The 22,551-nt window shown below is 39.9% G+C and overlaps 1 protein-coding gene across 2 annotated transcripts in view; it reads right to left on the bottom strand.

Annotated features, from left to right (window-relative positions):
• Positions 1–304: 304 nt before the first annotated feature.
• Positions 305–22,551, bottom strand: part of JPH3 (junctophilin 3) — a 117,168-nt gene continuing 94,921 nt past the window's right edge. Inside the window, exons 4-5 of one of the 2 annotated variants that reach the window (XM_072117091.1) lie at positions 16,139–17,043; positions 305–10,191 (exon numbers count right to left, since the gene is read on the bottom strand). In XM_072117091.1, coding sequence (XP_071973192.1) covers positions 10,111–10,191; positions 16,139–17,043 — 986 coding nt within the window. In that variant the 3' untranslated portion in view covers positions 305–10,110. Of the gene's footprint in view, positions 10,192–13,609; positions 13,723–16,138; positions 17,044–22,551 lie in introns of those variants that run through there. The other variant, XM_072117092.1, reaches the window with a different exon arrangement.

Raw genomic sequence — 22,551 nt, 5'->3', positions numbered from 1 at the left:
CTCACTGTGGCCATTTCTTGTGGGAGTTGCAGCTTTGTGTCCTCTTGCACATGGTCAGAGACAGGTCAGTATTGGGCTGCTACCTGATGGAATGGGACTTCTGGCCCAGGGTGATTGTGTTGCTCGGATTTTGCTACATGGGTTCCAATTTTAGCCTGATATAATTTTGCAACTACCCAACCCCCAATAATCTGGGCAACTAAATTAAGACAGGTACTTGTATGATTCAAGACAACACTTATTACAGGGTCAGGACTGAGCTCCTCATGTCAAACACTCAAAAATATAAACCTCCACAAGGGACTTTAAACAGGAATGCGTAATCTTTAATGGATATGCATATTTATCATTAGGAAACGGGGGAGGGTTCAGCAGGCAATGGTACAAAGTTTCAACAAATGAAAATTCAGGGACATATAGAAAAGGATACATTGTTTTTTTGTTTTTTTTTAAATGGAACATTTGTACAGGGACAGTATCTGTCTGCATATATTGTGCAAAAAGGAGACATGCTGTTATCACAAGCGTAATGTTTACAGAGAATCCCCATCCTTGCTCATTGTTCTGTCTCACCCCTACCAAATATAGAAGTCATGTTCCTGGATAAGTCATGTAAGATGGGGACTGCAGATGAAATCAGTGGAATTAAACAACAAATTAAAGCATATGAAATCATCAGAAAGTGGTGCAAGGAACCTTGTATCTCTGGATAATGGTAGAAAGCCATTTCTTCAAAAGAGTAAATTTGCTGAGATGGTTCTGGTAAGTATTAAACTTACAGTAAAAATGGGGGTTATAAGGGGTAAAGTTAAAACGAGCAATGCTGTTGATCAGAAGTGAGCCAAACGCCCAAACAATATTCCAGTGAGCTGTTCACTCAGAGATGGTTCTCTTCCTAGGCTGTGTACTTTATTTTTATGGAACACATTTTTTAAAGTGGGCACCTGTGTTTTGGCATGTTAATCATTATCTTTGATGTAAAAAAAAAGCCAAATTATACATGCTAAAAAAATTAATGCGTTCGGTAAAATCTTACATATATTTTCGCTTGGATTATGCATTATGTTAACCCAGCCTCAGGAGAACAATGGTCAACATATATTAGAGTGTATGAGCCAGTTTTCTGTATGACTTTGCACTGAAAAGAGTGTACAAACTGCTTGCACATGTATTGACTGCGTCAGTTTTGTGTTGTGACTGCACTGTGTCCATCCACGCCACAAAATTCTGCACCTCAAGGGGCGTTCTGGTGCAGAGTCGGACCGTTCACCAAATTTTTTAATATGATTCGACAGAATTGAGTCGCATACATTGGCCCCTTTCACCTGTTTTCTGTCTGACTTTTCACATTCTTTTCAATGCCTGCACATTTATTTATAAAATTTCTGTGACACATTTGCGCCCTCGCTGCAATATATCCAGACACAGAATTCTGTACTGAAAGGGGTGTTCCAGTGCACAATCAGACCATGCAGTGTCCACTAGAATTGTGTTGTATGCTCTAGGTTAAAGGTGCACAAAAAAAAAGTTGGTTCACACTTCCCAAGCAGTGCAGGATGCACCATATTAATAAAGACCGTGCGCCACTTTGATTAATCTGGTGCACTCCACAGGCAGTTTGTACTTCTTTTGACAAATGTGGCCAAATGTCTCTGCAATAGAATATTCCTTTATGCTGCAGACTTTGTACTTGCCATGAAGATTCTTCCAATTGTTTCAGTGTATATTCTACTATTATGCTTCATGCAGCCCCAGCCTGAAAGATCTTAAAAAGCTAGTTTCATGAAGGTTTGTTTTAGACAACTGCATTTTAGGGCTTCAGTTGCGGTTTGTCTTCATATTTCTTCCGTAGGACATGTTTCATTATTTTTTCCAGGGACAATGGATCAGTGAAAATATAAGCCAATATGAAAACACCCATAGAAAAGAATGGCTTTGTGAGGGATCTGTGACAATCGCTGAACGACGGACATGAAAAACAAAGCCAATGTGAAAGAGCCCTTAACATGTGAAGCAACAATTGATTTGAATGCAGGTATAAAACCTGGAGTGCAGGTCACTTTGTGTTTTTTAGGCTCAGTACTCAATGCGGAATGACAGTGGCATTTTGCAAGCAACTAGAAACCTTTGCAATGCGTTGCAATTTTGTAAATTATTCTTTACAATATACATGCGTGTACTGTATATATGGTTGGCTACCAGGCTGTGGCATGGTTTTATATCCTCATATCATGTATCAAAATTTACCTGGAAATCACACCACACCTTGAACTCCACACCAAGGACTTTGTAGATAAGTCACTTTATTACTATCCAGTTCCTTTTAATATATACAGATCTGAAGTCTAAGTGCAACCATTATCTGCAGCCTGACATATTTCATTGAGCAAAATGTAGCGGATTACGTCTAGCCAATAAATACACTTTTGGACTGGCCCACCAGATCCACTGGAAGAAACTGGACTTGAAGTTATCGGAGAAGGCAACCTAATTATTTAAAAATGTTTAAAAATTTATGAGTGACGATCCCCGAGAATAGTTTTATCTGGTTTAACCCCAAGGAACCCCAGCCAGACACTTTTCACACGCCTTTTCTTCTGCATTGGTGCCCCACTCATCAGATATAATGCATGAATGCTCATTACAAATAAAATCTTAATTGATATCCTAAAAACACTAACCATAGTCGTGTAAAGTCTTTGTAGAAAGAATTACTTATTTTAATCCCTTAACGACTTGGCCTTTTTTTGTTTTTTCACTTCCATTTTTCACACCCCACCTTCAAAAATCTATAACTTTTTTATTTTTTCACATAAAGAGCTCTGTGATGGCTTATTTTCTGCGTAACAAATTGCACTTCGTAGTGACGGTATTTAATATTCCATGGCGCGTACTGGGAAGCGGGAAAAAAATTCCAAATGCAGTGAAAATGGTGAAAAAACACATTTGCGCCATTTTCTTGTGGGCTTGGATTTTACAGCTTTCACTGTGTGCCCCAAATGACAGGTCTACGTTATTCTTTGGGTTGCTACGATCACAGGGATATCACATTTGTACAGGTTTTATAATGTTTTCATACATTTAAAAAAATTAAAACCTCCTGTACAAAATTTTTTTTTGGGATTTTGCCATCTTCTGGCGCTAATAACTTTTTTATACTTTGGTGTACGGAGCTGTGGGTGGTGTCATTTTTTGCGACTTTTGATGGCGTTTTCATTGCTATCATTGTTAGGACTGTGCTACCTTTTGATCACTTTTTATTAATTTTTTTATATTTTCCAAAATGGCAAAAAAATGTCATTTTTGACTTTGGACGCTATTTTCCGTTACGGGGTTAAACGCAGTGAAAAACCGTTATTATATTTTGATAGATCGGACATTTTCGGACACGGTGATACCTAATGTGTTTATGATTTTTACTGTTTATTAATATTAATATCAGTTCTAGGGAAAGGGGGGTGATTTGAATTTTTAGGTTTTTTTAATATAATTTTTTTTTTTTAAACTTTTTTTTACTTTTACTTTAACTATTTTTCAGACTCCCTAGGGTACTTTAACCCTAGGTTGTCTGATCGATCCTACCATATACTGCCATACTGCAATATGGCAGTATATGGGGATTTTACTCCTCATTCATTACAATGTGCTGATAGCATATTGTAATGAATGGGTTAAAACTAGACAGCTTCGGGCCTTCGTGAGGCCCGATGCTGTCATGGCAACGGAACACCGCTCCCCGTGACGCTAGTACGGCGCGCGTCGGGAAGGAGTTAAATGCATGCAAAATATCTACGTACGTGTGTTATGTAACAGATCACCCTTGTGCTACTGCAGTGATCATTCTTAGCTGGACATACGGTATTTAATCAAACCGGAGTCTCTTTAGAATTTATGTTAATAAATATTCAAAATCATTTTAGTTGTTACTAATTATTTCCCACAATTCCTAATGATATTCTTCTATTTGGGCAGATATTTGAAGTTGGTAAAAATGAATCACTTTATAAGTAAAATGACATCTACTGCATTTTCCAATCAACAGGAACAATACATTACATTTAAAATACTCTAAATAAGACACATATTTTACCTATTTTTATGATACGTTATGTTGTGAAAGGGTTTTGAATGAAAAACAATTGGGGGCATTTACTAAGGGCCCGATTCGCGTTTTCCCGACGTGGTACCCGAATATTTCCGATTTGCGACGATTTCCCCTGAATTGCCCCGGGATTTTGGCGCATGCGATCGGATTGTGGTGCACCGGCGCTGGCATGCACGCGACGAAAATCGAGGGGCGTGGCCGAACGAAAACCCGACGGATTCGGAAAAACCGCCGCATTTAAAAAAAAAAAAATCTGTTGCGGAGCTTGCACTTACCTTCACTCAGCCCGGCTCGGTGAACTCCAGCGCGTTCCGATGCTTTTTAGCACAGCAGCGCCACCTGGTGGACGGTGGAGGAACTGCCTTAATAAATCCCGGCCGGACCCGAATCCAGCGCAGAGAATGCGCCGCTGGATCGCGAATGGACCGGGTAAGTAAATCTGCCCCAATGTGTCATAAAAATCACCCCAGGCCTAAATCCTTAGATCAAGTATTAAACCTCAGGTAATGTCATAATGTTTAGAATTTATTATATGTTTTTTGGAGTCAGTTCTTTTTATCAGGACACTGACACCACTAAAATGGCCAACAACTCCAACTCCATGAATCCGAGTAAACAGCCCTACTAGCATTATATATAACTTTTATATCAGGACTGTTCAGTCTATGGTATCCCACAAACACAGGGTCCATATTTTACAGACTAATTACATCCCTATGGAGGGAGCCTTAGGTGCTTATTGGGTCCAGCATTTTATGTAAATTAACTCCTTTAGGTCTCTATGATACCAAAACGAGTGCAAGTCAGTGTTGGTTTTATAGGGAAAGTTTATCTGTTTATCCTTGTAAAATTTTGAAGTTTCATCTAAAAGAAAAATACAATTGCAGTAGTATATAAGAAACGTAATCAAAACAGTCCAAAGCCTGGAAGACACCATATTACAAGCACATGCATATAAACAGTAACTAAGGATAAGTAATATTTATCATGAGTATTAGGCTAAATTCACACACCCGCGTTCCTGCCGTACCGTAGCACAACGAACACACGTGGGCGCCGCTCACCCCCGCCCCTCTCCATAGAGAAACATAGGGCACTGAGCCATATTCCAGGGAAAGATAGGACATGTCCTATCTTTCTCCGGGCTACGGAACAGTACAGTGCCGCACATGTGCCATGCACCCATTGCCAACCTATGGGGGGCATATATTTGCTGACCTTATATATGTCACCCAACGGCTGTCGGAATGAGGCTTTAATAAGAGTGAAATTTTATTCAGCACATACACGTAGTAGGGTTCCAAATATTTGTGGACCATGGGATGTGTTCTATTGGTTATCAGATGGTAACAAGTGGTCCCCCTATGATGACACCATCACTTTTGGTGTGTACATTGCTTGTAAACTGAAATGCTGTCAAGTTTTAAAATCCAGAGTGTGTCAGTTTTTTGTGCAGATTTCGCCTATTTGAACCAATCTGCATCAGTATCTGCAAAAAATGTGTGTGTAACATTCTGATTTGTCTGCAGATTTCAATGAGGGCCATACGCCATAACCCCCATGCAGTAATATTGCTCTGCATAAGATTTCTGACCATGAAAATCATTAAATCGGATTTACATTTTCAATAGCAAGGTACATTGAACTTGAGATTTTGAGTTCACCTTTGGGTTATCAGAAATCTAATTTGCTAATAATGTAATGATTCTGGTGGGAAACCACTCCAAGTAATTACTTGTGTAGTGCAGACGTGATATGACTAGCTGAGCCTATATATAATAACCTGGTGGTTTCCAAATTCATCCTTTGCCACCGGAGGTGTGAAGGTTGTCTTCATTAGTGTCCATTTATTCTGGATAATAAATATAATTCAGTCATGCATGTAGCTGTCAGGTGCGCCACTCACCAATTAGGTGCATAACACATGTTTCTTCTTATGTGAAAGAAGAGCCTTTGGACTGGGTATGTCTACATTCTGTGCACCCCATACCCCATGCTAGGTTACATACTCAATAATGCCCATCACTGATCCTTGCAAGTGCAGGGCTCCATAAGCACAAATGTCAGAAGCAACAGAGCAGTCGTTTTGTCTGTATGCAGGGTTGTGAGGGTAAGTTATTAACTTTTTTGTACTGACAATGACAAATGAATGGAAACAGCAAAACACAATGGATGATGCAATATACACTTACATGGTTAGCACACAGCCAGGACAACAGCAGCTGAACCCATGGGATACGTAATATTGGGATAACCCGTCAATTATGATTTTATTGACTGGGCAAAGTAGCAGCATCCATCTAGACTGTGAGCTGGACAGTAACCCATAAAGTTCATGTCCTTCTAAGAAAGCCATTTTATGTTCTGATCCTAAGTTACTATATATTACTCGTATATTACTGTAAGTTACTCGAGTATAAGCCAAGTTTTACAGCACAATTTTTGCGTTGAAAAAGTCCCACTCGTCTTATACACAAGTATATGAAAAAGTAAACTCATATACTTACCCTCTGGCGCACCCCACAGGTCCTCTTTTCCCTGTGGCTTTCTGCTCATGCTCATGAACATGTGAAGCCCATCTGCCAAACAGCCGCGCCACAAATGTATTAACTATTACAGTTTAGACGTGACTGTTTGGCAGACATGCTGTCTGTGCATTATATATTTCTATATAATGCAGGGACTTCCATTCACTGCACTGTTTGCAGTCTGTGGGAATGAGCCAAGACACAGCCCAATTCCATGGGCTGCACATGTTTGTGTGCAGCGTGGGTAGAGTCCGGTCTATGAACTCTGCTGCCCCCGCACACACTGATGACATCATAGGGTGCATGGATGCGTCTCTGCCACTCTGTCACACACAAAACAGAGAGCGAAAAGGAGCACCGGAGGGTAAGTATATTACAATAAGGGGCTACATGGGGCATTTTATTACTGGGGAGACTGCCTTGGGGCATTTTATTCCTGGGGGAGGCTACATTGTGGCATTGTATTACTGGGGGTAGGCTGCATGGGGCATTTCATTGGTGAGGGGAGGCTGTGACCAATGCATATTTTACCCTAGGCTTATACTGGAGTCAATAAGTTTTCCTCATTCCATACTAGTCCTGAGTGCAATCCATAGTATAATTCTAAGCTCCACTTGTTATTCTGCTAGGGGAGTCACATCCATACATAGAGGGAGATTTACTGGAAATGTCTGAGAGCAAAACTGTTCTAGTTGCTCATGGCAACCAATCAGAGCTCAGCTTTCATTTTCCTACAGCAGTTTTTTTAAATGAAAGTTGAGATCGAATTGGTTGCCAGTTTTTCTCTCAGAGACTTCTGGTAAATCTCCTATATACAGTACATGCAGTAATTATTATGTATTGATTATGATTTTCGGCCTGTCTTCTACTTCACAGGTTACTTCAAAGTTAAAATGTTCCAGAAGTTTCTCTCAGTGTCTCCACTACCTGCAGATGAACTAATACATTCTCGGAATGCAAAAAAAGGAATTGGTGGGCCCACATTTATCAAAAACAGTGCAATTTGTACTATGTGTAGTTAGCCTGTGAAATGTGCAGTGTGCACCAGATTCTGGAATTGTGGTACCTGTTCTTCATGAATGTGGTGCCCCCTACACTGTTCGGAGATTGTGTGCACCTTTTTTTTGGTGCACTTTGTTCATGCTGCATAATTGTGGCGCAGGGTCCGACTAAGCAGTAAAACGCCCCTTTTGGTGCACATTTTCTCTTTGTTGTCAGACACAAAACTGGTGCAGACACTTTATATAAATACATATGCAAGCAGTTTACATGTTCTTTCTAGTGCAAAGTCAGACAGAAAACTGGTGAAAACACTTAAAATGGGTGGCATAGTCTGGTGTTTGTGAACCATGTGTCATGGGTAGGTGAAATGACTGCCCCAGCCCGAAACTTAGGCAAGAATAAGAACAAATTCTATGTTTGTGTAGTTTGTATGTGATTTGATGTAGGCTAATTATTATTCTTGTCTCCTGCATTATTTGACCTCATTTAAGCTGTTAAAGGGGGTTATCTAACTAACTTTTTCCAATGACACCCAGCAGCTTTGTAGAATAATATGATAAGTAATGTCAATGGGAATTTAGATCTGACTGCATTGCTCATGCTGGTATTCTCAGCTTGATGTTCCTTTGACTGGGACTTGAAAATCCATGATCAGAACTAAAGTGAGGGTCATACAGAAATGCTCTCTCATCTATGTAGCAATATGAAACCTACTTACAGAGCTGTGCACACTGGGAGCGAGGAAGAAACCGGCATCATATACAGACCTCCCACAATGTTAAATTCAAGAATATGAGGTGGGGAAGGTAGAGTTGGACATCCCCCTCCTATTGTTCTCCACAGACCAGTTGTACAATTTCTCCCAATATTGTTTGTTGATATCAGAGACATTGAAAATCTAATGGAAAGAAACATTTACCATGGCGAACAAGGTTTAAATGCTCTGCAAATGATTGCATTGCTAAAATGATTTATTGAACAGACAGGCGACACCCTGATTGAGCATAAGATGATGATCAGAACATTAAAAGCAAGCATGCAGCAGGGGCAGAATGCAAGACATGTTGTGAGAATTTGGCCAAAAAGAATAATCCTCACTCTCTGGACAGTCCGTAAGGGAGACCTGGAGTCATGTCAGGATGACATGTGCAATAACCGGTGCGGATGGGGGCCAGTGACTGATGAACCTTCCAGCCCGTGAGCCTTGACCTGCTCATTGGTAAAGAACCATTTACTGGACTGAGCTGTAAAGTGCAAAACATTCAAATCCTTAAAGGAAAACTCAGGTCAATAATGACCAAGCTCATGAAAAATACGCTAATAATAATGTACTTATCTTCACCCTGGATGGATATTAGTCATCATGTGACTGTGTAGTAAAAAGAAAAAGAGCATAAAGGGTGGGGTCTGACATGAATTTGTTAGCAAAAAATTGCATGTAATAGAAATCCCAGCCATGACTTGCTACAATGTAGACACCACATTGCGACAGTGACTACGAGGTGGCTTTGCAATGTTGTCATTGAACATATACAATTACAGTAATGTAAATTTTTGACGGGAGTTTTCCTTTCAAGTAATATTTTTTTAAATCAGTTTTGATCAGGATTTATAAGTAATAAATCACTGTTTAGTGAAGAAAAAGTTGTATACAGAGCCCATCAGTCCAATAAAAGTCTGTTATTGCACTTAAATATAGAAGTAAGCTAATTTCTGGCCTGATTTCTGATGAGCCAGTCACAGATTGCATTGGAAGAAACATTTTGTTAATCATTCTCAAAAATAGTCATAAAATCTATTACCCAAAAAGGTCCTGTTTGAAGGTGAATCGGGCAAAATTTTTCTGATTTCAACTCTTAATAACTAAAGCCAGCACTCTGTAACATGACAATAGCTGCAAAGTAAAGACCAAAAGAAAACCAAGATCAGGATATCAGGCAGATGGCACAATCTGTGTTGTCATAGAATCCAACCGGGTCGGAACCATTTCCAGGCAGAGGGGGCAGCGTAAGAAGATCCTCTGACCATAAATGGCTCCTTCTATATCAAGGGGCGGAGTCAGCAAAACGTCTTTTCTTTATAAACCCATCACACACATGATTAACGCAACTGTCAGGAAGGGACAGACGGGTATAAAATGTCATTATCTTTTGCATTCTCTCATGCCAAACAAGCAAGAAAAAAAATACCCCCAAAACATAAAAAATTAAAGACATTACCCATGGGGGAGGGGAAAGGCAAACTGTGATTGAAATTGAATTCTTGTTCCTTTGGAAGAAAAAAAATAACCAAAAAAAACCACTTCTCATCAAAATAAAGAATATTAAACACAGAGGCTCAATCAGAAAATCAGCCGATGACGGAGCTACATTCCATTCCAGGCTCCACAAGCAGCTTCCATTGTTCTATAGTTTTTTTTTGTTTTGATGTTTTATTGTTTAAATTTTTTTTTTTGCAAACGTTGGAGCAGTTCCATCAAATGAAAAAGTGGATAAACAAAATGGCGACTCCAATGTTTAACAAAATCACCATGACGACCAGGATGGGGGCAGAACCCTGAAAGACAGAAAACAAAAGAAGATGTTGTTAAGCAATAAAGAAAACTACACTAAGAAAAAACTGTAAGTCAGGAAAGGTTAGAAGAAATAAATTAATAGCAGCCATTATTTTAATAATTCCAAGAATACCAGTCATCTCCGTAAGGAGGTTATGAATATCAACTTTACCTTTTTACCCTTTTGAGAAACCCCCAAGAAATCTATATAAAAGTGTGCAATCTGTATGACTGTCATACTCTTCATTGGGAAGAGACCATGTGTAGTCTTGCAGTACCTCTAGGAACAAGTAATAGGTTCAATAAGACACCATAAGACGCAATTTAAGTGAGATCTCCAATTCTAAGATGTTCCATAGTAACTTCTATCAGTCAGCAACAATAGAACTCTTCAGAATTCCTAAAGTATAACCTGTTTGCCCCCACAAATATTGCCCAAACCATCTACAGAAGCTAGATGGCTTGTGCTGTGCAGTGTTTACAAGAATATGTATCACTAAAAAGGCCATAGCCAAAGAATTATCAATGAGGCCATTGTCAGGGATGGACAACATGGGATCGATATTGTAGATTTTAATACAAACTCAGGGAAGCAGAAGATGCACCAAATTTTCTACTATGCAAAATATACTGACCACCAACTTATCAACAAAAACTTCTTCCTAACTGGCATTGCTAAAGGAGCAACCCCTGCCTGCTGACATCTATTACACAACCACTAACAAGGATCAAAATGCAACTTTATTACACTGTAAATTATTAACTACAATGTAAAGTGATCAATAAATATGAACCGGCTGCAGGTAATGAGTATTGTGCATGCAGGATGGGATAAGTGCTCGCCTGCCATGGGTCAATGCTGCAAAATACAGACGTTGTCAGGGATAATGATGTCCAGGGAGAAATCTTTACAAACTGCGACTGGAAATGAAAGATGATCTGCAGTCCTGACATATTCACCGCTTTTATCCCAGCGCAGCAATTACAAAGGCGGTCAATACCAGGACAAAGAGACAGGAAATGTCCCACTGTAGATGGACAGAACCAGAAGAAATGTATAGAGAGGAGTTCATGGAAATATTACGCGTAGAATGGAATAAAATGAAGTAAAAAAAGAGCAATAGACATATAACAAATAATATACAGAGGCTTTCATAGTAAATAGCTGACAGTAAAGTATTGATACTCTTATTGTAAGCTTTGGTGCTTGGATTCAGAGGCCGCCTATCAGGAAACTGCAGGCGGACAATGCATGCAGTTCCTTGATGGCCTTGGGCTACATCCCTGTACTTTCATATGGTTGAAACTAGGAATCTTCAAGCTTGGATAAGAGGGTCTGCAGCAGCTTAGATATATACTATAAGAACTAATAATCTAACTATTGTATATTAAGGAGATTTTCTGGGAAGTTAAGAAATAAAGGAAATCTACCACCAAAATCAGGTATGATAAACCAGGGACACTTACTCATAGATCCAGGCACCATGACTGTGGTAATGTTCTTATATTTGTTATCCATGGCCTCCTTCCTTCTAAAATTAACTTTATAATTATACTAATTAGCGGAAAGGATCTGAGGGTGTTACTGTGATAGATAGATAGATAGATACTGTAGATAGATATATACCCTTGTACTGAACTGCTTGAACTGAAACTTAGCCTATTTGTACTCTGGATTAATATAGTACCCTTACATTTTTGCACTGAATTGTTGGTGTGTTGCTGATTTTTGACTCTTAGATAGATAGATAAATAGATATGAGATAGATAGAGATAAGACAGATATATATGAGATAGATAGAGATAAGACAGATATATATGAGATAGATAGATATGGGATAGATAGATAGATAGATAGATAGATAGATAGATAGATAGATATGAGATAGATAGATAGATAGATAGATAGATAGATAGATAGATTGCACAGTGAAGTCAGTGCTTATAAAACATATACAGTACATGTGAAAAATAGGCAAAGCTTTCAATGCTTCAAGTAAAACATGTCAGCAATTTTCTACATCTAGCACTCTGGGTGAATAAAGTGCTCTATTTTTTTCCCTCAAAACATCAGAATTGCCACCTATGAGATAGTTAGACGTCTCATCCTAGGGACCCCGGCAGCCCTGTATAATTGGATAATAGGAGCATGCTGCCCCCCTCCCGGCTATGACTCTCTGCATCCTCACAGCATTTGTCAGGTGACTGTGAAGCTGCTGATTGAGGAGAAGCATAAGGTGTTGCCTAGCAACAGGATCCAGGCAGCCAACCAAATGCCACAAATTGATGGCCACTGACTGGATAGAATGCTGCACCAAGATCTCGGTGTAGCCCATAACATTGCAGATATCACTGCAATACAAATACATTAACATGTACTCTTCTAAAGTTACAAGGAAAAGCTTCAGGGGGGTTACATCATATGAATGGGAGGATGTATTGAAAGAATGACATATGATTATATGATGTGCTACTGCTGGCAAGGACCTAGGAGACTATGCTGCAGCAGGGAGATGTGGGGCCTCAGGGAGACTCAGTGGGGGGCAGCAAGAGAAACAGATCTGGCAAGTATTGTGGGAGGCAGACATGTAGCTGAAGAGAGGAGGGCTGGTGCCAGGGTGGAGGTATGTTGCTGCATATAGCAGATGGTGCCTTGAATGGAAATGTCCATATGTGTATTTCACTCCACTCTGATTTCTGTATCTGGTGCGAATTAAGCTCATGATATCCAAGTAGTCAGGAAATGATATTTGCTTAGATAGCACCTGGACAAGGCAAGGGATTTTTGAGTTCATTATATTCCTTTATGCAACCAGCTTGTAAGATGTGTGTGCAGTTCCTTGGACCTTGGAAGTCTATTATAGCCTGTATGCCTGAAAACAGGAATACAAGCCATGATTTAGTCACAATTCCTGGTGCAGAGCTGGGAATTCGGCGCACTGGCAGAGTTTGTTGCTATAGTTACCACTAAGGGTACCCTATTGATGAGGTCTCTCTCTCCTTAATATATTGTCAGTTACAGTGTTAGAGATATATATTATTTTATACATGGGGGGTAAAATATGTCACTGGTGGTATGCAAGGTATATTTGATATATGAGGGGGGTACGGCATGGTTGTGGTGGTGTTGTGGGGGGTAAATATTATTTTGGAGGATAGTGTGGGACTTAGTTGTTATATATATAAGATGTTATTTTGCTAGTGACTGTGGTATTTTTAGGGGCACAGTGTGGACATGTGTTACTAGAAGCTGGTAATAAATGTTGCAGTGATAAAATCACAGCCAAGAGAAGTTGACATGCAGTTCTGAACCTGATGGAGCATGGATGTCAAGTGTAAATTGCGACATGCCACTTCAACCTGTGTTTGTTCAGTACTGATCTAACAAATTAATAACTGACCTGATGGAAGCCCTGGCCTCTTTGACTGCTTCCAAAATTTATAAAGAATCTTTTTCAGCTCAATTATGTTTCACTCTGCTCTGGTCTCCTTGCATTTTTATGGTAATAGGCTGACTTTAATTACTTCTACTCCTGAAAAAATGTGGAAATGCTAAGTGGATTACAAAACTTTTCATATATTCTTAATTGCATATATTTGGCAGTTTATTTGCTATCCTCCACAGTTTACCTTGTCCCTGCAGTAGCTGTGTATCTTGACTGTGCTGATTTCTCCTATAATTCTAGAGAGTTGTTTACAGATACTGTTTCACAGAGGGGAGGGTCTGCTGCTCCCTGCTAACTCGGGAGGGAGGAGAGGAGGTCATGTGATGGTCTTTGTGTTAAGCTGACAGAAAAACCTTATATGTGCTAATCTGATTCTGCAGAACTGTCTCTCTCTGCACCTCACTCCTCTGGAGCTCCCCACCTTCTGCTCTCCTAAAACTTTCTACACAAAAGGGAGCTATTAACATTTAGTGCTCACGCAGCACAGACTATATACTTCAAGTAACTAGTCCACTGCTGGTTTCTACTACTTATTACATGTTCCATACTCTCATATTGATGGAAGCTAACAGGCTAGTCACTAAGTACATGCAGTATGTACACTATGCAGTGTTCAGTGAAATTACTTTAGGGAGCTCACTGGATTTACAGCTAAATTACTTAATGAGAGAACACAATACATCATGGGAAATGTGGGTAGCCTAATTTTGACTTAGATTCAGGGCAGATACAGGAAGAGGTTAGGCTTTGCCCTCATCACTGCTCATGAGGAAGATTTTTATTAAGCAGCTTCAGAAAAGAAAAGGGCAAACAACAAAGTATTGGCATAACTCTGGTTACTTTTAAAAGGGGACTTACAGATGACAATTTTATAAAAATCATTATGACATTGGAGTTTAACTTAAAGTTTGTGGCTGTAAAATTTTAAAATAAGGAAAATCCATGGAGGATGAATACTTTTGCAAACCACTGTAAAATGCCAAATAACCAAAGCTTGTATGTTTTTAGACTAAAGTAAAAATAATGTAAGGGGCATCACGGAAAATGAGTTAAGTTTAAATGCTTTGCTCTTACACTATTTTGTGTGGGCACTGGAAAAAAACCTCATCTAATAGTGGATAATATACTGTTGATAAGCAAGAGATCTTTTACTTCTATATTAGCAAATACCATAGAAAGACGCAAAATGACTAGAAAAGAAAATATCATAAAAATTGTCCATGGCCCTTGTTTGTAGGGAAGTTGATGCACTGCACATTTTTTAAATATTTTCTATTTTTATGTTTTGAGACTAATCCCTACTCATATCGTATTATGCAGTGAGTAACAGTTAATCGTAAGAATGTGTTTGTATAATAAAGATATGGCTTTATAGCATTTCATATCATTAGCACTTTAAGCAGCTTAAATTGTATTACAGACCACTGAAGTAAAATAGTATGACAATCCAGCCATCAAAGTAAATGGTTGTGCACTCCTGGTATATTTTATAGCGGTCAGGTTTGTCAAATCTCATGGTGTTCTCTCTTGTTTTATGTTTGCCTAGTTCAGTGATGGGCAACCTTTTGAGCTTGGTGTGTCAAAATTCGCCAAAAAAAACGAGCATAACTCGGGTGGTGTGTCACCTTGACAAAAAAAACATAATTTTGTGATATTTATAGTTTAAATATGTATACTATTTAACTTCTAGGGTACTTTAACCGTAGGTTGTCTGATTGATCCTACCATGTACTGCCATACTACATTATGGCACTATATGGGGATTTTCCCAATCATCTATTACTATGTGCAAATCGCACATTGTAATAGATCGGTTACAATCAGACAGGTGTGGAAATGCTTAGTAACCTGTGAACTTTCTGTCATGAAAGTTCACAGGTTATAGCGAGGGCGCTGGCGCCGCTGTCTGCATCTCCCTCATGCCCTCTTGGCATGGAGAAGGTGTGAGGAGCAAAAGATTCGCAATGTCTGGGCTTGTACATCACAAAACTGACACACAAGCCCTGATGACTGTCTTCTATCATACAGTGCACTGACCTGTATGGTTGTCCTCCCTTGCCCCTGCTGTGGAGATGGTCAGTGTAGAGGTGGCAGCTGCTGGGACATCACACAAGGCAGCAGCGATGTGACCTCTGACTGTGATGCCCTCTGACTGAGGGTCCCCTCTACTGCTGTGCCCCATGCTGATACCTGTGCTGACTGGAGACACTATGCACAGCTCACACATGGGGAGGGCCCGGCCCGGGGGAGGAGAAGGAGTGCCGGAAGCTCAGTGCAATCTCTCAGCCTGCACCTGGTCATGTAGGTTGAAACTTAACTCTCAGGCAGCCGTGTGTCAGTGAAAATGGCTATGTGTGTCAGCACTGACACGCGTGTCATAGGTTAGCCATCACTGGCCTAGTTCAGTATTTGAATGTGTTGCTGACCACTGCTAGAAAAAGTAATGTCACTAAGTAAGGCATAAGCAATGATTTGTGTCATTAAAATTTACCAAGATTCTTACCGTGGGTTTGAGCTCAGCTGTATTCTCCTCATCAGATTCTAGTGCAACAGGTAAAGATTTCTGTGGTGGGGAAAGGGTTAAATCTCGTCTCAGGAGACGCGATTCTCCTTTCTCCCCAAACCGCAATGTATCCAGTTTTTGCACAGTAGGCTCAGCAGTGGCTGCCGGCCTCAAGTTCTCTTTGTTCTGAGGTTTAGACCTCAGTCTCTGGACTCCATACATGCGGTCCTCTAAGTGGTGGCCCTCTGCTGGATTCCGGGGCCCTGCTTTGCTGTAATGTCTTTTTTGGGTGTGAATCTCTTGCATATAAGAATCCATTCGCTTCAGGGGCTTCATTTCCATCTCATAATTGCTGAGCTTTTCCTCATCCACCTCAAGAAGCTTGTTCCCACCCGGGCTGTGGTTGTGGGTCCTATGGGTAGTCCATGATACAGTGGTTGAGGAGTCTGCCCACCGTTCTCTTGGCTTGTGGTTGGAAACCACATGTTTGTGGCCAGTGCTCTTCATCATGAGATCTTCAGGGATAGAACAAGGTCCCAAAGGATTCCCTGTTGACATCCCCACTCTACTCCCACCAACTTCTACCCAGTTGTTGGGTCTTACATAGTCCCCAGCCCGTCCCTCTAACAACATTTGAATGTCCCCTCCTCGGTCCTCATCTACAGACAACTGTCTAGAGAAGTGGGCACTTTTATTTCTAGACTTGGGTGCTGGCTGTGGTGGGGGTGGGGTGGATGGTGGGCTGCAAAGGGGGCTTCTCATAGGACTGTCATCTGGTGTTACATCTGATGGTGTTGTCCCTTTCCTGTACAGTTCCGGGCTGTCTTGCTGTGGTGGTGTCTCTGTTGAGATGACCTCAATGTCATCACATGAGTTCTGATGTTTTGGCCTCTGGCACTTTAGCCCTAAGAATTAAAAAAATCAGAAAAGAATGTTACAGATGATAGTCGCATCAAGACTTATCAGATAAAATGAATTGAAAGAATGACAATTGAATGTTATGGAGTTATATATTTTTCAGGGTATGTGCTGGTGTTTTGTAAATAATAATTCTTTACAAGTAAGAGCTATTCCCCATACAATCAAGTATCTGAAACTGCTGCTTCCTTCTGTAACAACTCCTAGCCATTTATCAGAGCCTACGGGGGCCATAGGAAACAACTTTAGCACAGGCTTTAAGAACTGATCTCACTTTTTCTGTTGAGCATCACTTTTGATGTTCATTTATGATTATACACATATGAATGGACCTGTTACTAAGGGCACCACTTCCCTGAATTGAATCACTTAAGTAAACTTGCAGCACAGATTCTAGGCTTCTCAGTTACACTATCCTCACACTGACACTGTAGCTTATAAATTATGGACGTAAGCTTGGTGCAATTACAATCACAAAACGATCTCTGTTCTTCTAGTAGTTACTGCTCTCCCTTATGGTATTTGTGGATTTGCTGTGGGCTTTAGTACATTCAGAAATATCCATGGCTGAATGTAAAAAAGATATATTCAGCATCATTTGCTCATGACAATAAATGTACAGGGGGTCTTGACCCATTAAGCAGCCTATGCAATTACTTATTGCTCTTGACACACTTACTTCCTTGGGACACTAATACAAAACAGGTAACAAAAGACTTATTGTTGTGCAATTCTGTGAAGAGATATGCAGCAAGGGAACCCCCAGATATAAATTAGCTTGGGGCTCCAGAAATGACAAGTCCATTCCTGACATTACAGTCAGTGATGGCAAAAAGGGTGTTACTACAGTAGCAAACAGGGTACAATTAAATCAGGTCATTTGGAAATTGTGTATTTTGGTGATGTTACTCTTTATTTAGATGTTACAATATTATATGTTGTAGAATGTAACGATCCATGATGACACCCATTATAATAGTAAGTACAGACTCTATATTATGGTTCTAGAAGTTCCAATGTAATCTTCCTAATTGTAGACTTCTTTGACAAATGACTGTGTATTTTCTGTGTAATATAGGAGAGCGTATTTCCCTTACACAACAAATACGTAAACGGTGGAGCTAATATTAATCTGTGATGTGGTCTAGGACTAGGAGCTCTCCTTCGTATTTCCCTTAGCAATGCCTCAATGAGGTTTATTAATGTAAAGGCAAGGGGTGGTGAGGGGGTAACTGTATCCCATACAGAGAGCACAACGTCTACATTGACGGTGGACAGCGCTAGTCATGTGACTGGCAGCAGCGGCAGGATGCTGCTCTTGTGGTAAAAACCTGACTCTAGAGACATGGCGACTAATTGCCTGCAAGCCTGCCCCTTCCCCCTATAGTTTCAGGATTACCTCAGCCTTACACAGCGTCTTCTCTCAGATACTGAGCTGCCAGCGCACAGGAAAAATGGAAGGCAGGCAGGTCATTCAGAAACCTCAGAGGAATTTTAGCACAAAATTCCCCTCACAGCTGCTATTGCGCAGGCAATTAAGACCAGCGCAGGAGAAGCAGAATTCATGTCACGTAACATTTTCTATTAATGTCATCTCATAGATCCTTTTCTGAGCCAGAAAAAAACATCTATACAAATATCTGCTGCTAGTAAAACCATATAAATACTTCTGCTATCACAAAAATAAGCCGCTTTATCCAAGTCCGTATTGTGTGAAACTGTCAGTATATCATAATAATAATCATATATTGTTACTAATAAAAATAATAACAGATGAATAATGGATCCATTGAAATGTCCTTTGATTTGAATCCACTTCTGTTCTGACAGAAAACTATTTTCCACTCAAATCATGGAAGCATTAACAGAAGTGGTGCAAATAGACACTGAAATCAATGGGTGTTTATCAGTTCTGTTAGACTTTTATTGTTTTTTAGGTTTTTAGTTACAGAAGATAATAAAAGAGGTTCCACCACAGGTGTGAACTGAACCTAAGGCTATCATGAGTGATACTACCTGCTAAGATGTCCTATCTAATGACTATCATTTGTAATATGGTCTGTTTCATAAGTGTTCTATATGTGTGCCAGGAAAGCATCTATGAATAATGTACACAAGATGTTGATTACCTATATAGCTATAATTGCCTTTTTACACATGCATTGGTTGCTGGGGCAGAGGTCAGATCTCTTAAGGATCAGAAAAGCTTTTTAATCAATTTTAAAGGAAAAGGTTGCATGTAAAATATAGGAATAATGTTAAAATTCCACCATTTGCATAATAATAAAGTAAATTGCAAGTATTGTAAGTTTTATTTGTACAATTTTTGTACGTTGATACAAAATGGAAGAACCATCATTATGGTTTAAATGGCTTATGTGTTAGTTTAAAAAATGTATTGTTCTGCATATCTATAGCTGATGTCAAGGATGAACATGAAGATATATTCATGAATATTAATGGTTGGGGGTATTGTATGTGCTGGGTGAAGTATAGTGTCTATCTCTTGAGAACCATGATGTGATCTTACTAAGCTCTCAACCTTCAACATATTGGCTACCTGCAGAAGAACGTGCTGAATCCCAGCTGTGAGAAAAAAAGACATTTTCTTCACTTTTTTCACCACTGATATGCATCAGTCTGGCATGCATTTCACGTATGAGTGACCAGTGAAAAAGTTCTGACTAGGACATGTTCTACATTTTAACAGAAAGCTCACATGGTTCATTAAAATAACTGCCGTGGGCACTGATACATTAAAAGATTTAGCATTTAGTGCAGCTGTGTGCCATCCATTCTAAAAAAAAAAGCATCACATCCTCTGCAAGTTTTAACCATGTGAAATTAAAGGAAGAATATTTTTTACCACATGACTTACTGACACATAATTTATTAAAAAAAATGATCATAAGCTAAAATGTCTATTGTCTAGAGATAAAACATAATTAAAAGGGTATTTCAGGAATCAGCACAATTCACATACAAATCGGTCCTTAAAGTATAAGCTTATATGTAATATAAATATATTTAAAATTTTGCTCCCGTTAGCAGAAAAATGCTGATGACATAGACCAGGGGTCCCCAAACTACGGCCCAGCCTTCCGCTGTCGTGCAGGGGCCTCCGTCCCTCCGGAGAGGAAGCTCCTGCCCGTCACAGTATGGTGTTCGATGCGGCCGGAAACGGACGCTCTAGCACTATTATTGCTGGTGGAGCAATGTGGCCAGAAACCACCCTGGTGCACATCGCTCTTTGAACCTGCATGCGCGGCCGCGTGATGACGTAATCACGCGGCTGCGCACCTTTTCCTGTTCTACAGCCGCAAGAAGAAAGAAAAAGCGGGAGCTAGAGGTGAGTATAGGATTTAATTTTTTTTTAAAACTGCAGTAAAAACAATGTGCCGGCGAGGGGGGGGGGGGGGAGGGGGGTTCCCTAATATATGAAATGATTCATTATGGGAACATCATATAAAATAACTAATGGTGGGGGGGGGGGGGCACGTAAAATAACTAATGGTGGGGGGGGACATCTAAAATAACTAATGTTGGGTGGAACATATAAAATAACTAATGGTGGGGGGAGCATATAAAATAACTAATGGTGGGGGGACCATATAAAATAACTAATGGTGGGGGGAGCATATAAAATAACTAATGGTGGGTGGTGTATATAAAATAACTAATGGTGTGTGGGGGGACATATAAAATAACTAATGGTGGGGGGGCACATAAAATAACTAATGGTGGGGGGAGCATATAAAATAACTAATGGTGGGGGGAGCATTTAAAATAACTAATGGTGGGGGGACATATAAAATAACTAATGGCGGGGGGACATATAAAATAACTAATGGTGGGGGGAGCATATAAAATAACTAATGGTGGGGGGGCATATAAAATAACTAATGTTGGGGGGACATATAAAATAACAAATAAAATAACAAATGGTGGGGGGACATATAAAATAACTAATGGTGGGGGGACATATAAAATAACTAATGGTGGGGGGCATATAAAATAACTAATGGTGGGGGGACATGTAAAATAACTAATGGCGGGGGGACATGTAAAATAACTAATGGTGGGGGGGAGCATATAAAATAACTCATGGTGGGGGGAACATATAAAATAACTAATGGTGGGGTGACATATAAAATAACTAATGGTGGGGGGACATAAAATAACTAATGGTGGGGTGACATATAAAATAACTAATGGTGGGGGACATATAAAATAACAAATGGTGGGGGGCATATAAAATAACTAATGGTGGGGGGACATATAAAATAACTAATGGTGGAGGGCATATAAAATAACTAATGGTGGGGGGGAGCATATAAAATAACTAATGGTGGGGGGAACATATAAAATAACTAATGGTGGGGGGACATATAAAATAACTAATGGTGGGGGGGAGCATATAAAATAACTAATGGTGGGGGGGCATATAAAATAACAAATGGTGGGGGGACATATAAAATAACTCATGGTGGGGGGAACATATAAAATAACTAATGGTGGGGTGACATATAAAATAACTAATGGTGGGGGGACATATAAAATAACTAATGGTGGGGTGACATATAAAATAACTAATGGTGGGGGGACATATAAAATAACTAATGGTGGGGGGCATATAAAATAACTAATGGTGGGGGAGAGCATGTAAAATAACTTATGTTGGGGGGCAGCATAGGAAATAATTAATGGCGGGGGGCAGCATAGAAAATAATTAATTATGAGGGACAGTCTAGTAATTAATAGGGGGGCAGCATATTCAATAATTAATGGAGAGGAGTCCCAGTATATTTAATAATTAATTGACCCAATTAATTAATTCATTGGGCCAATATATAAAATAGTTCACAAGGGGGTGCAGTATACTAGTACTAGTACGGCGCGCGCCGGGTCCCGGTGCATGGAGAGGGCTCGCGGGCCGAGCCCTCTCCATAGCCGGTAAGTCTTTGCTGCATATTGCAGCAAAGGCTTACCGGTAACACCCGCGATCGGTGCTAGCACCGATCGCGGGTGCTTTCACCGCGATCACCTCCGGCAATGCTGCCGGAGGCTTCAAAAAGATGGCGCCGCATGGGCGCCGCCATCTTGGCGCGGATCTTCGCTCCCCGATGACGTCACGGGGAGCGGTGATCCGTTGCCATGACAGCATCGGGCCTCACGAAGGCCCGAAGCTGTCTCGTTTTAACCTATTCATTACAATGTGCTATCAGCACATTGTAATGAATGAGGAGTAAAATCCCCATATACTGCCATATTGCAGTATGGCAGTATATGGTAGGATCGATCAGACAACCTAGGGTTAAAGTACCCTAGGGAGTCTGAAAAATAGTTAAAGTAAAAGTAAAAAAAAGTTTAAAAAAAAAAAATTATATTAAAAAAACCTAAAAATTCAAATCACCCCCCTTTCCCTAGAACTGATATTAATATTAATAAACAGTAAAAATCATAAACACATTAGGTATCGCCGCGTCCGAAAATGT

Source organism: Engystomops pustulosus, chromosome 7 (assembly GCF_040894005.1).
Source record: "Engystomops pustulosus chromosome 7, aEngPut4.maternal, whole genome shotgun sequence".
NCBI classification, from domain to species: Eukaryota; Metazoa; Chordata; class Amphibia; order Anura; family Leptodactylidae; genus Engystomops; species Engystomops pustulosus.
Note: the sequence above shows the minus strand (reverse complement) of the source record. Positions and strands in the feature narration are given on the sequence as shown.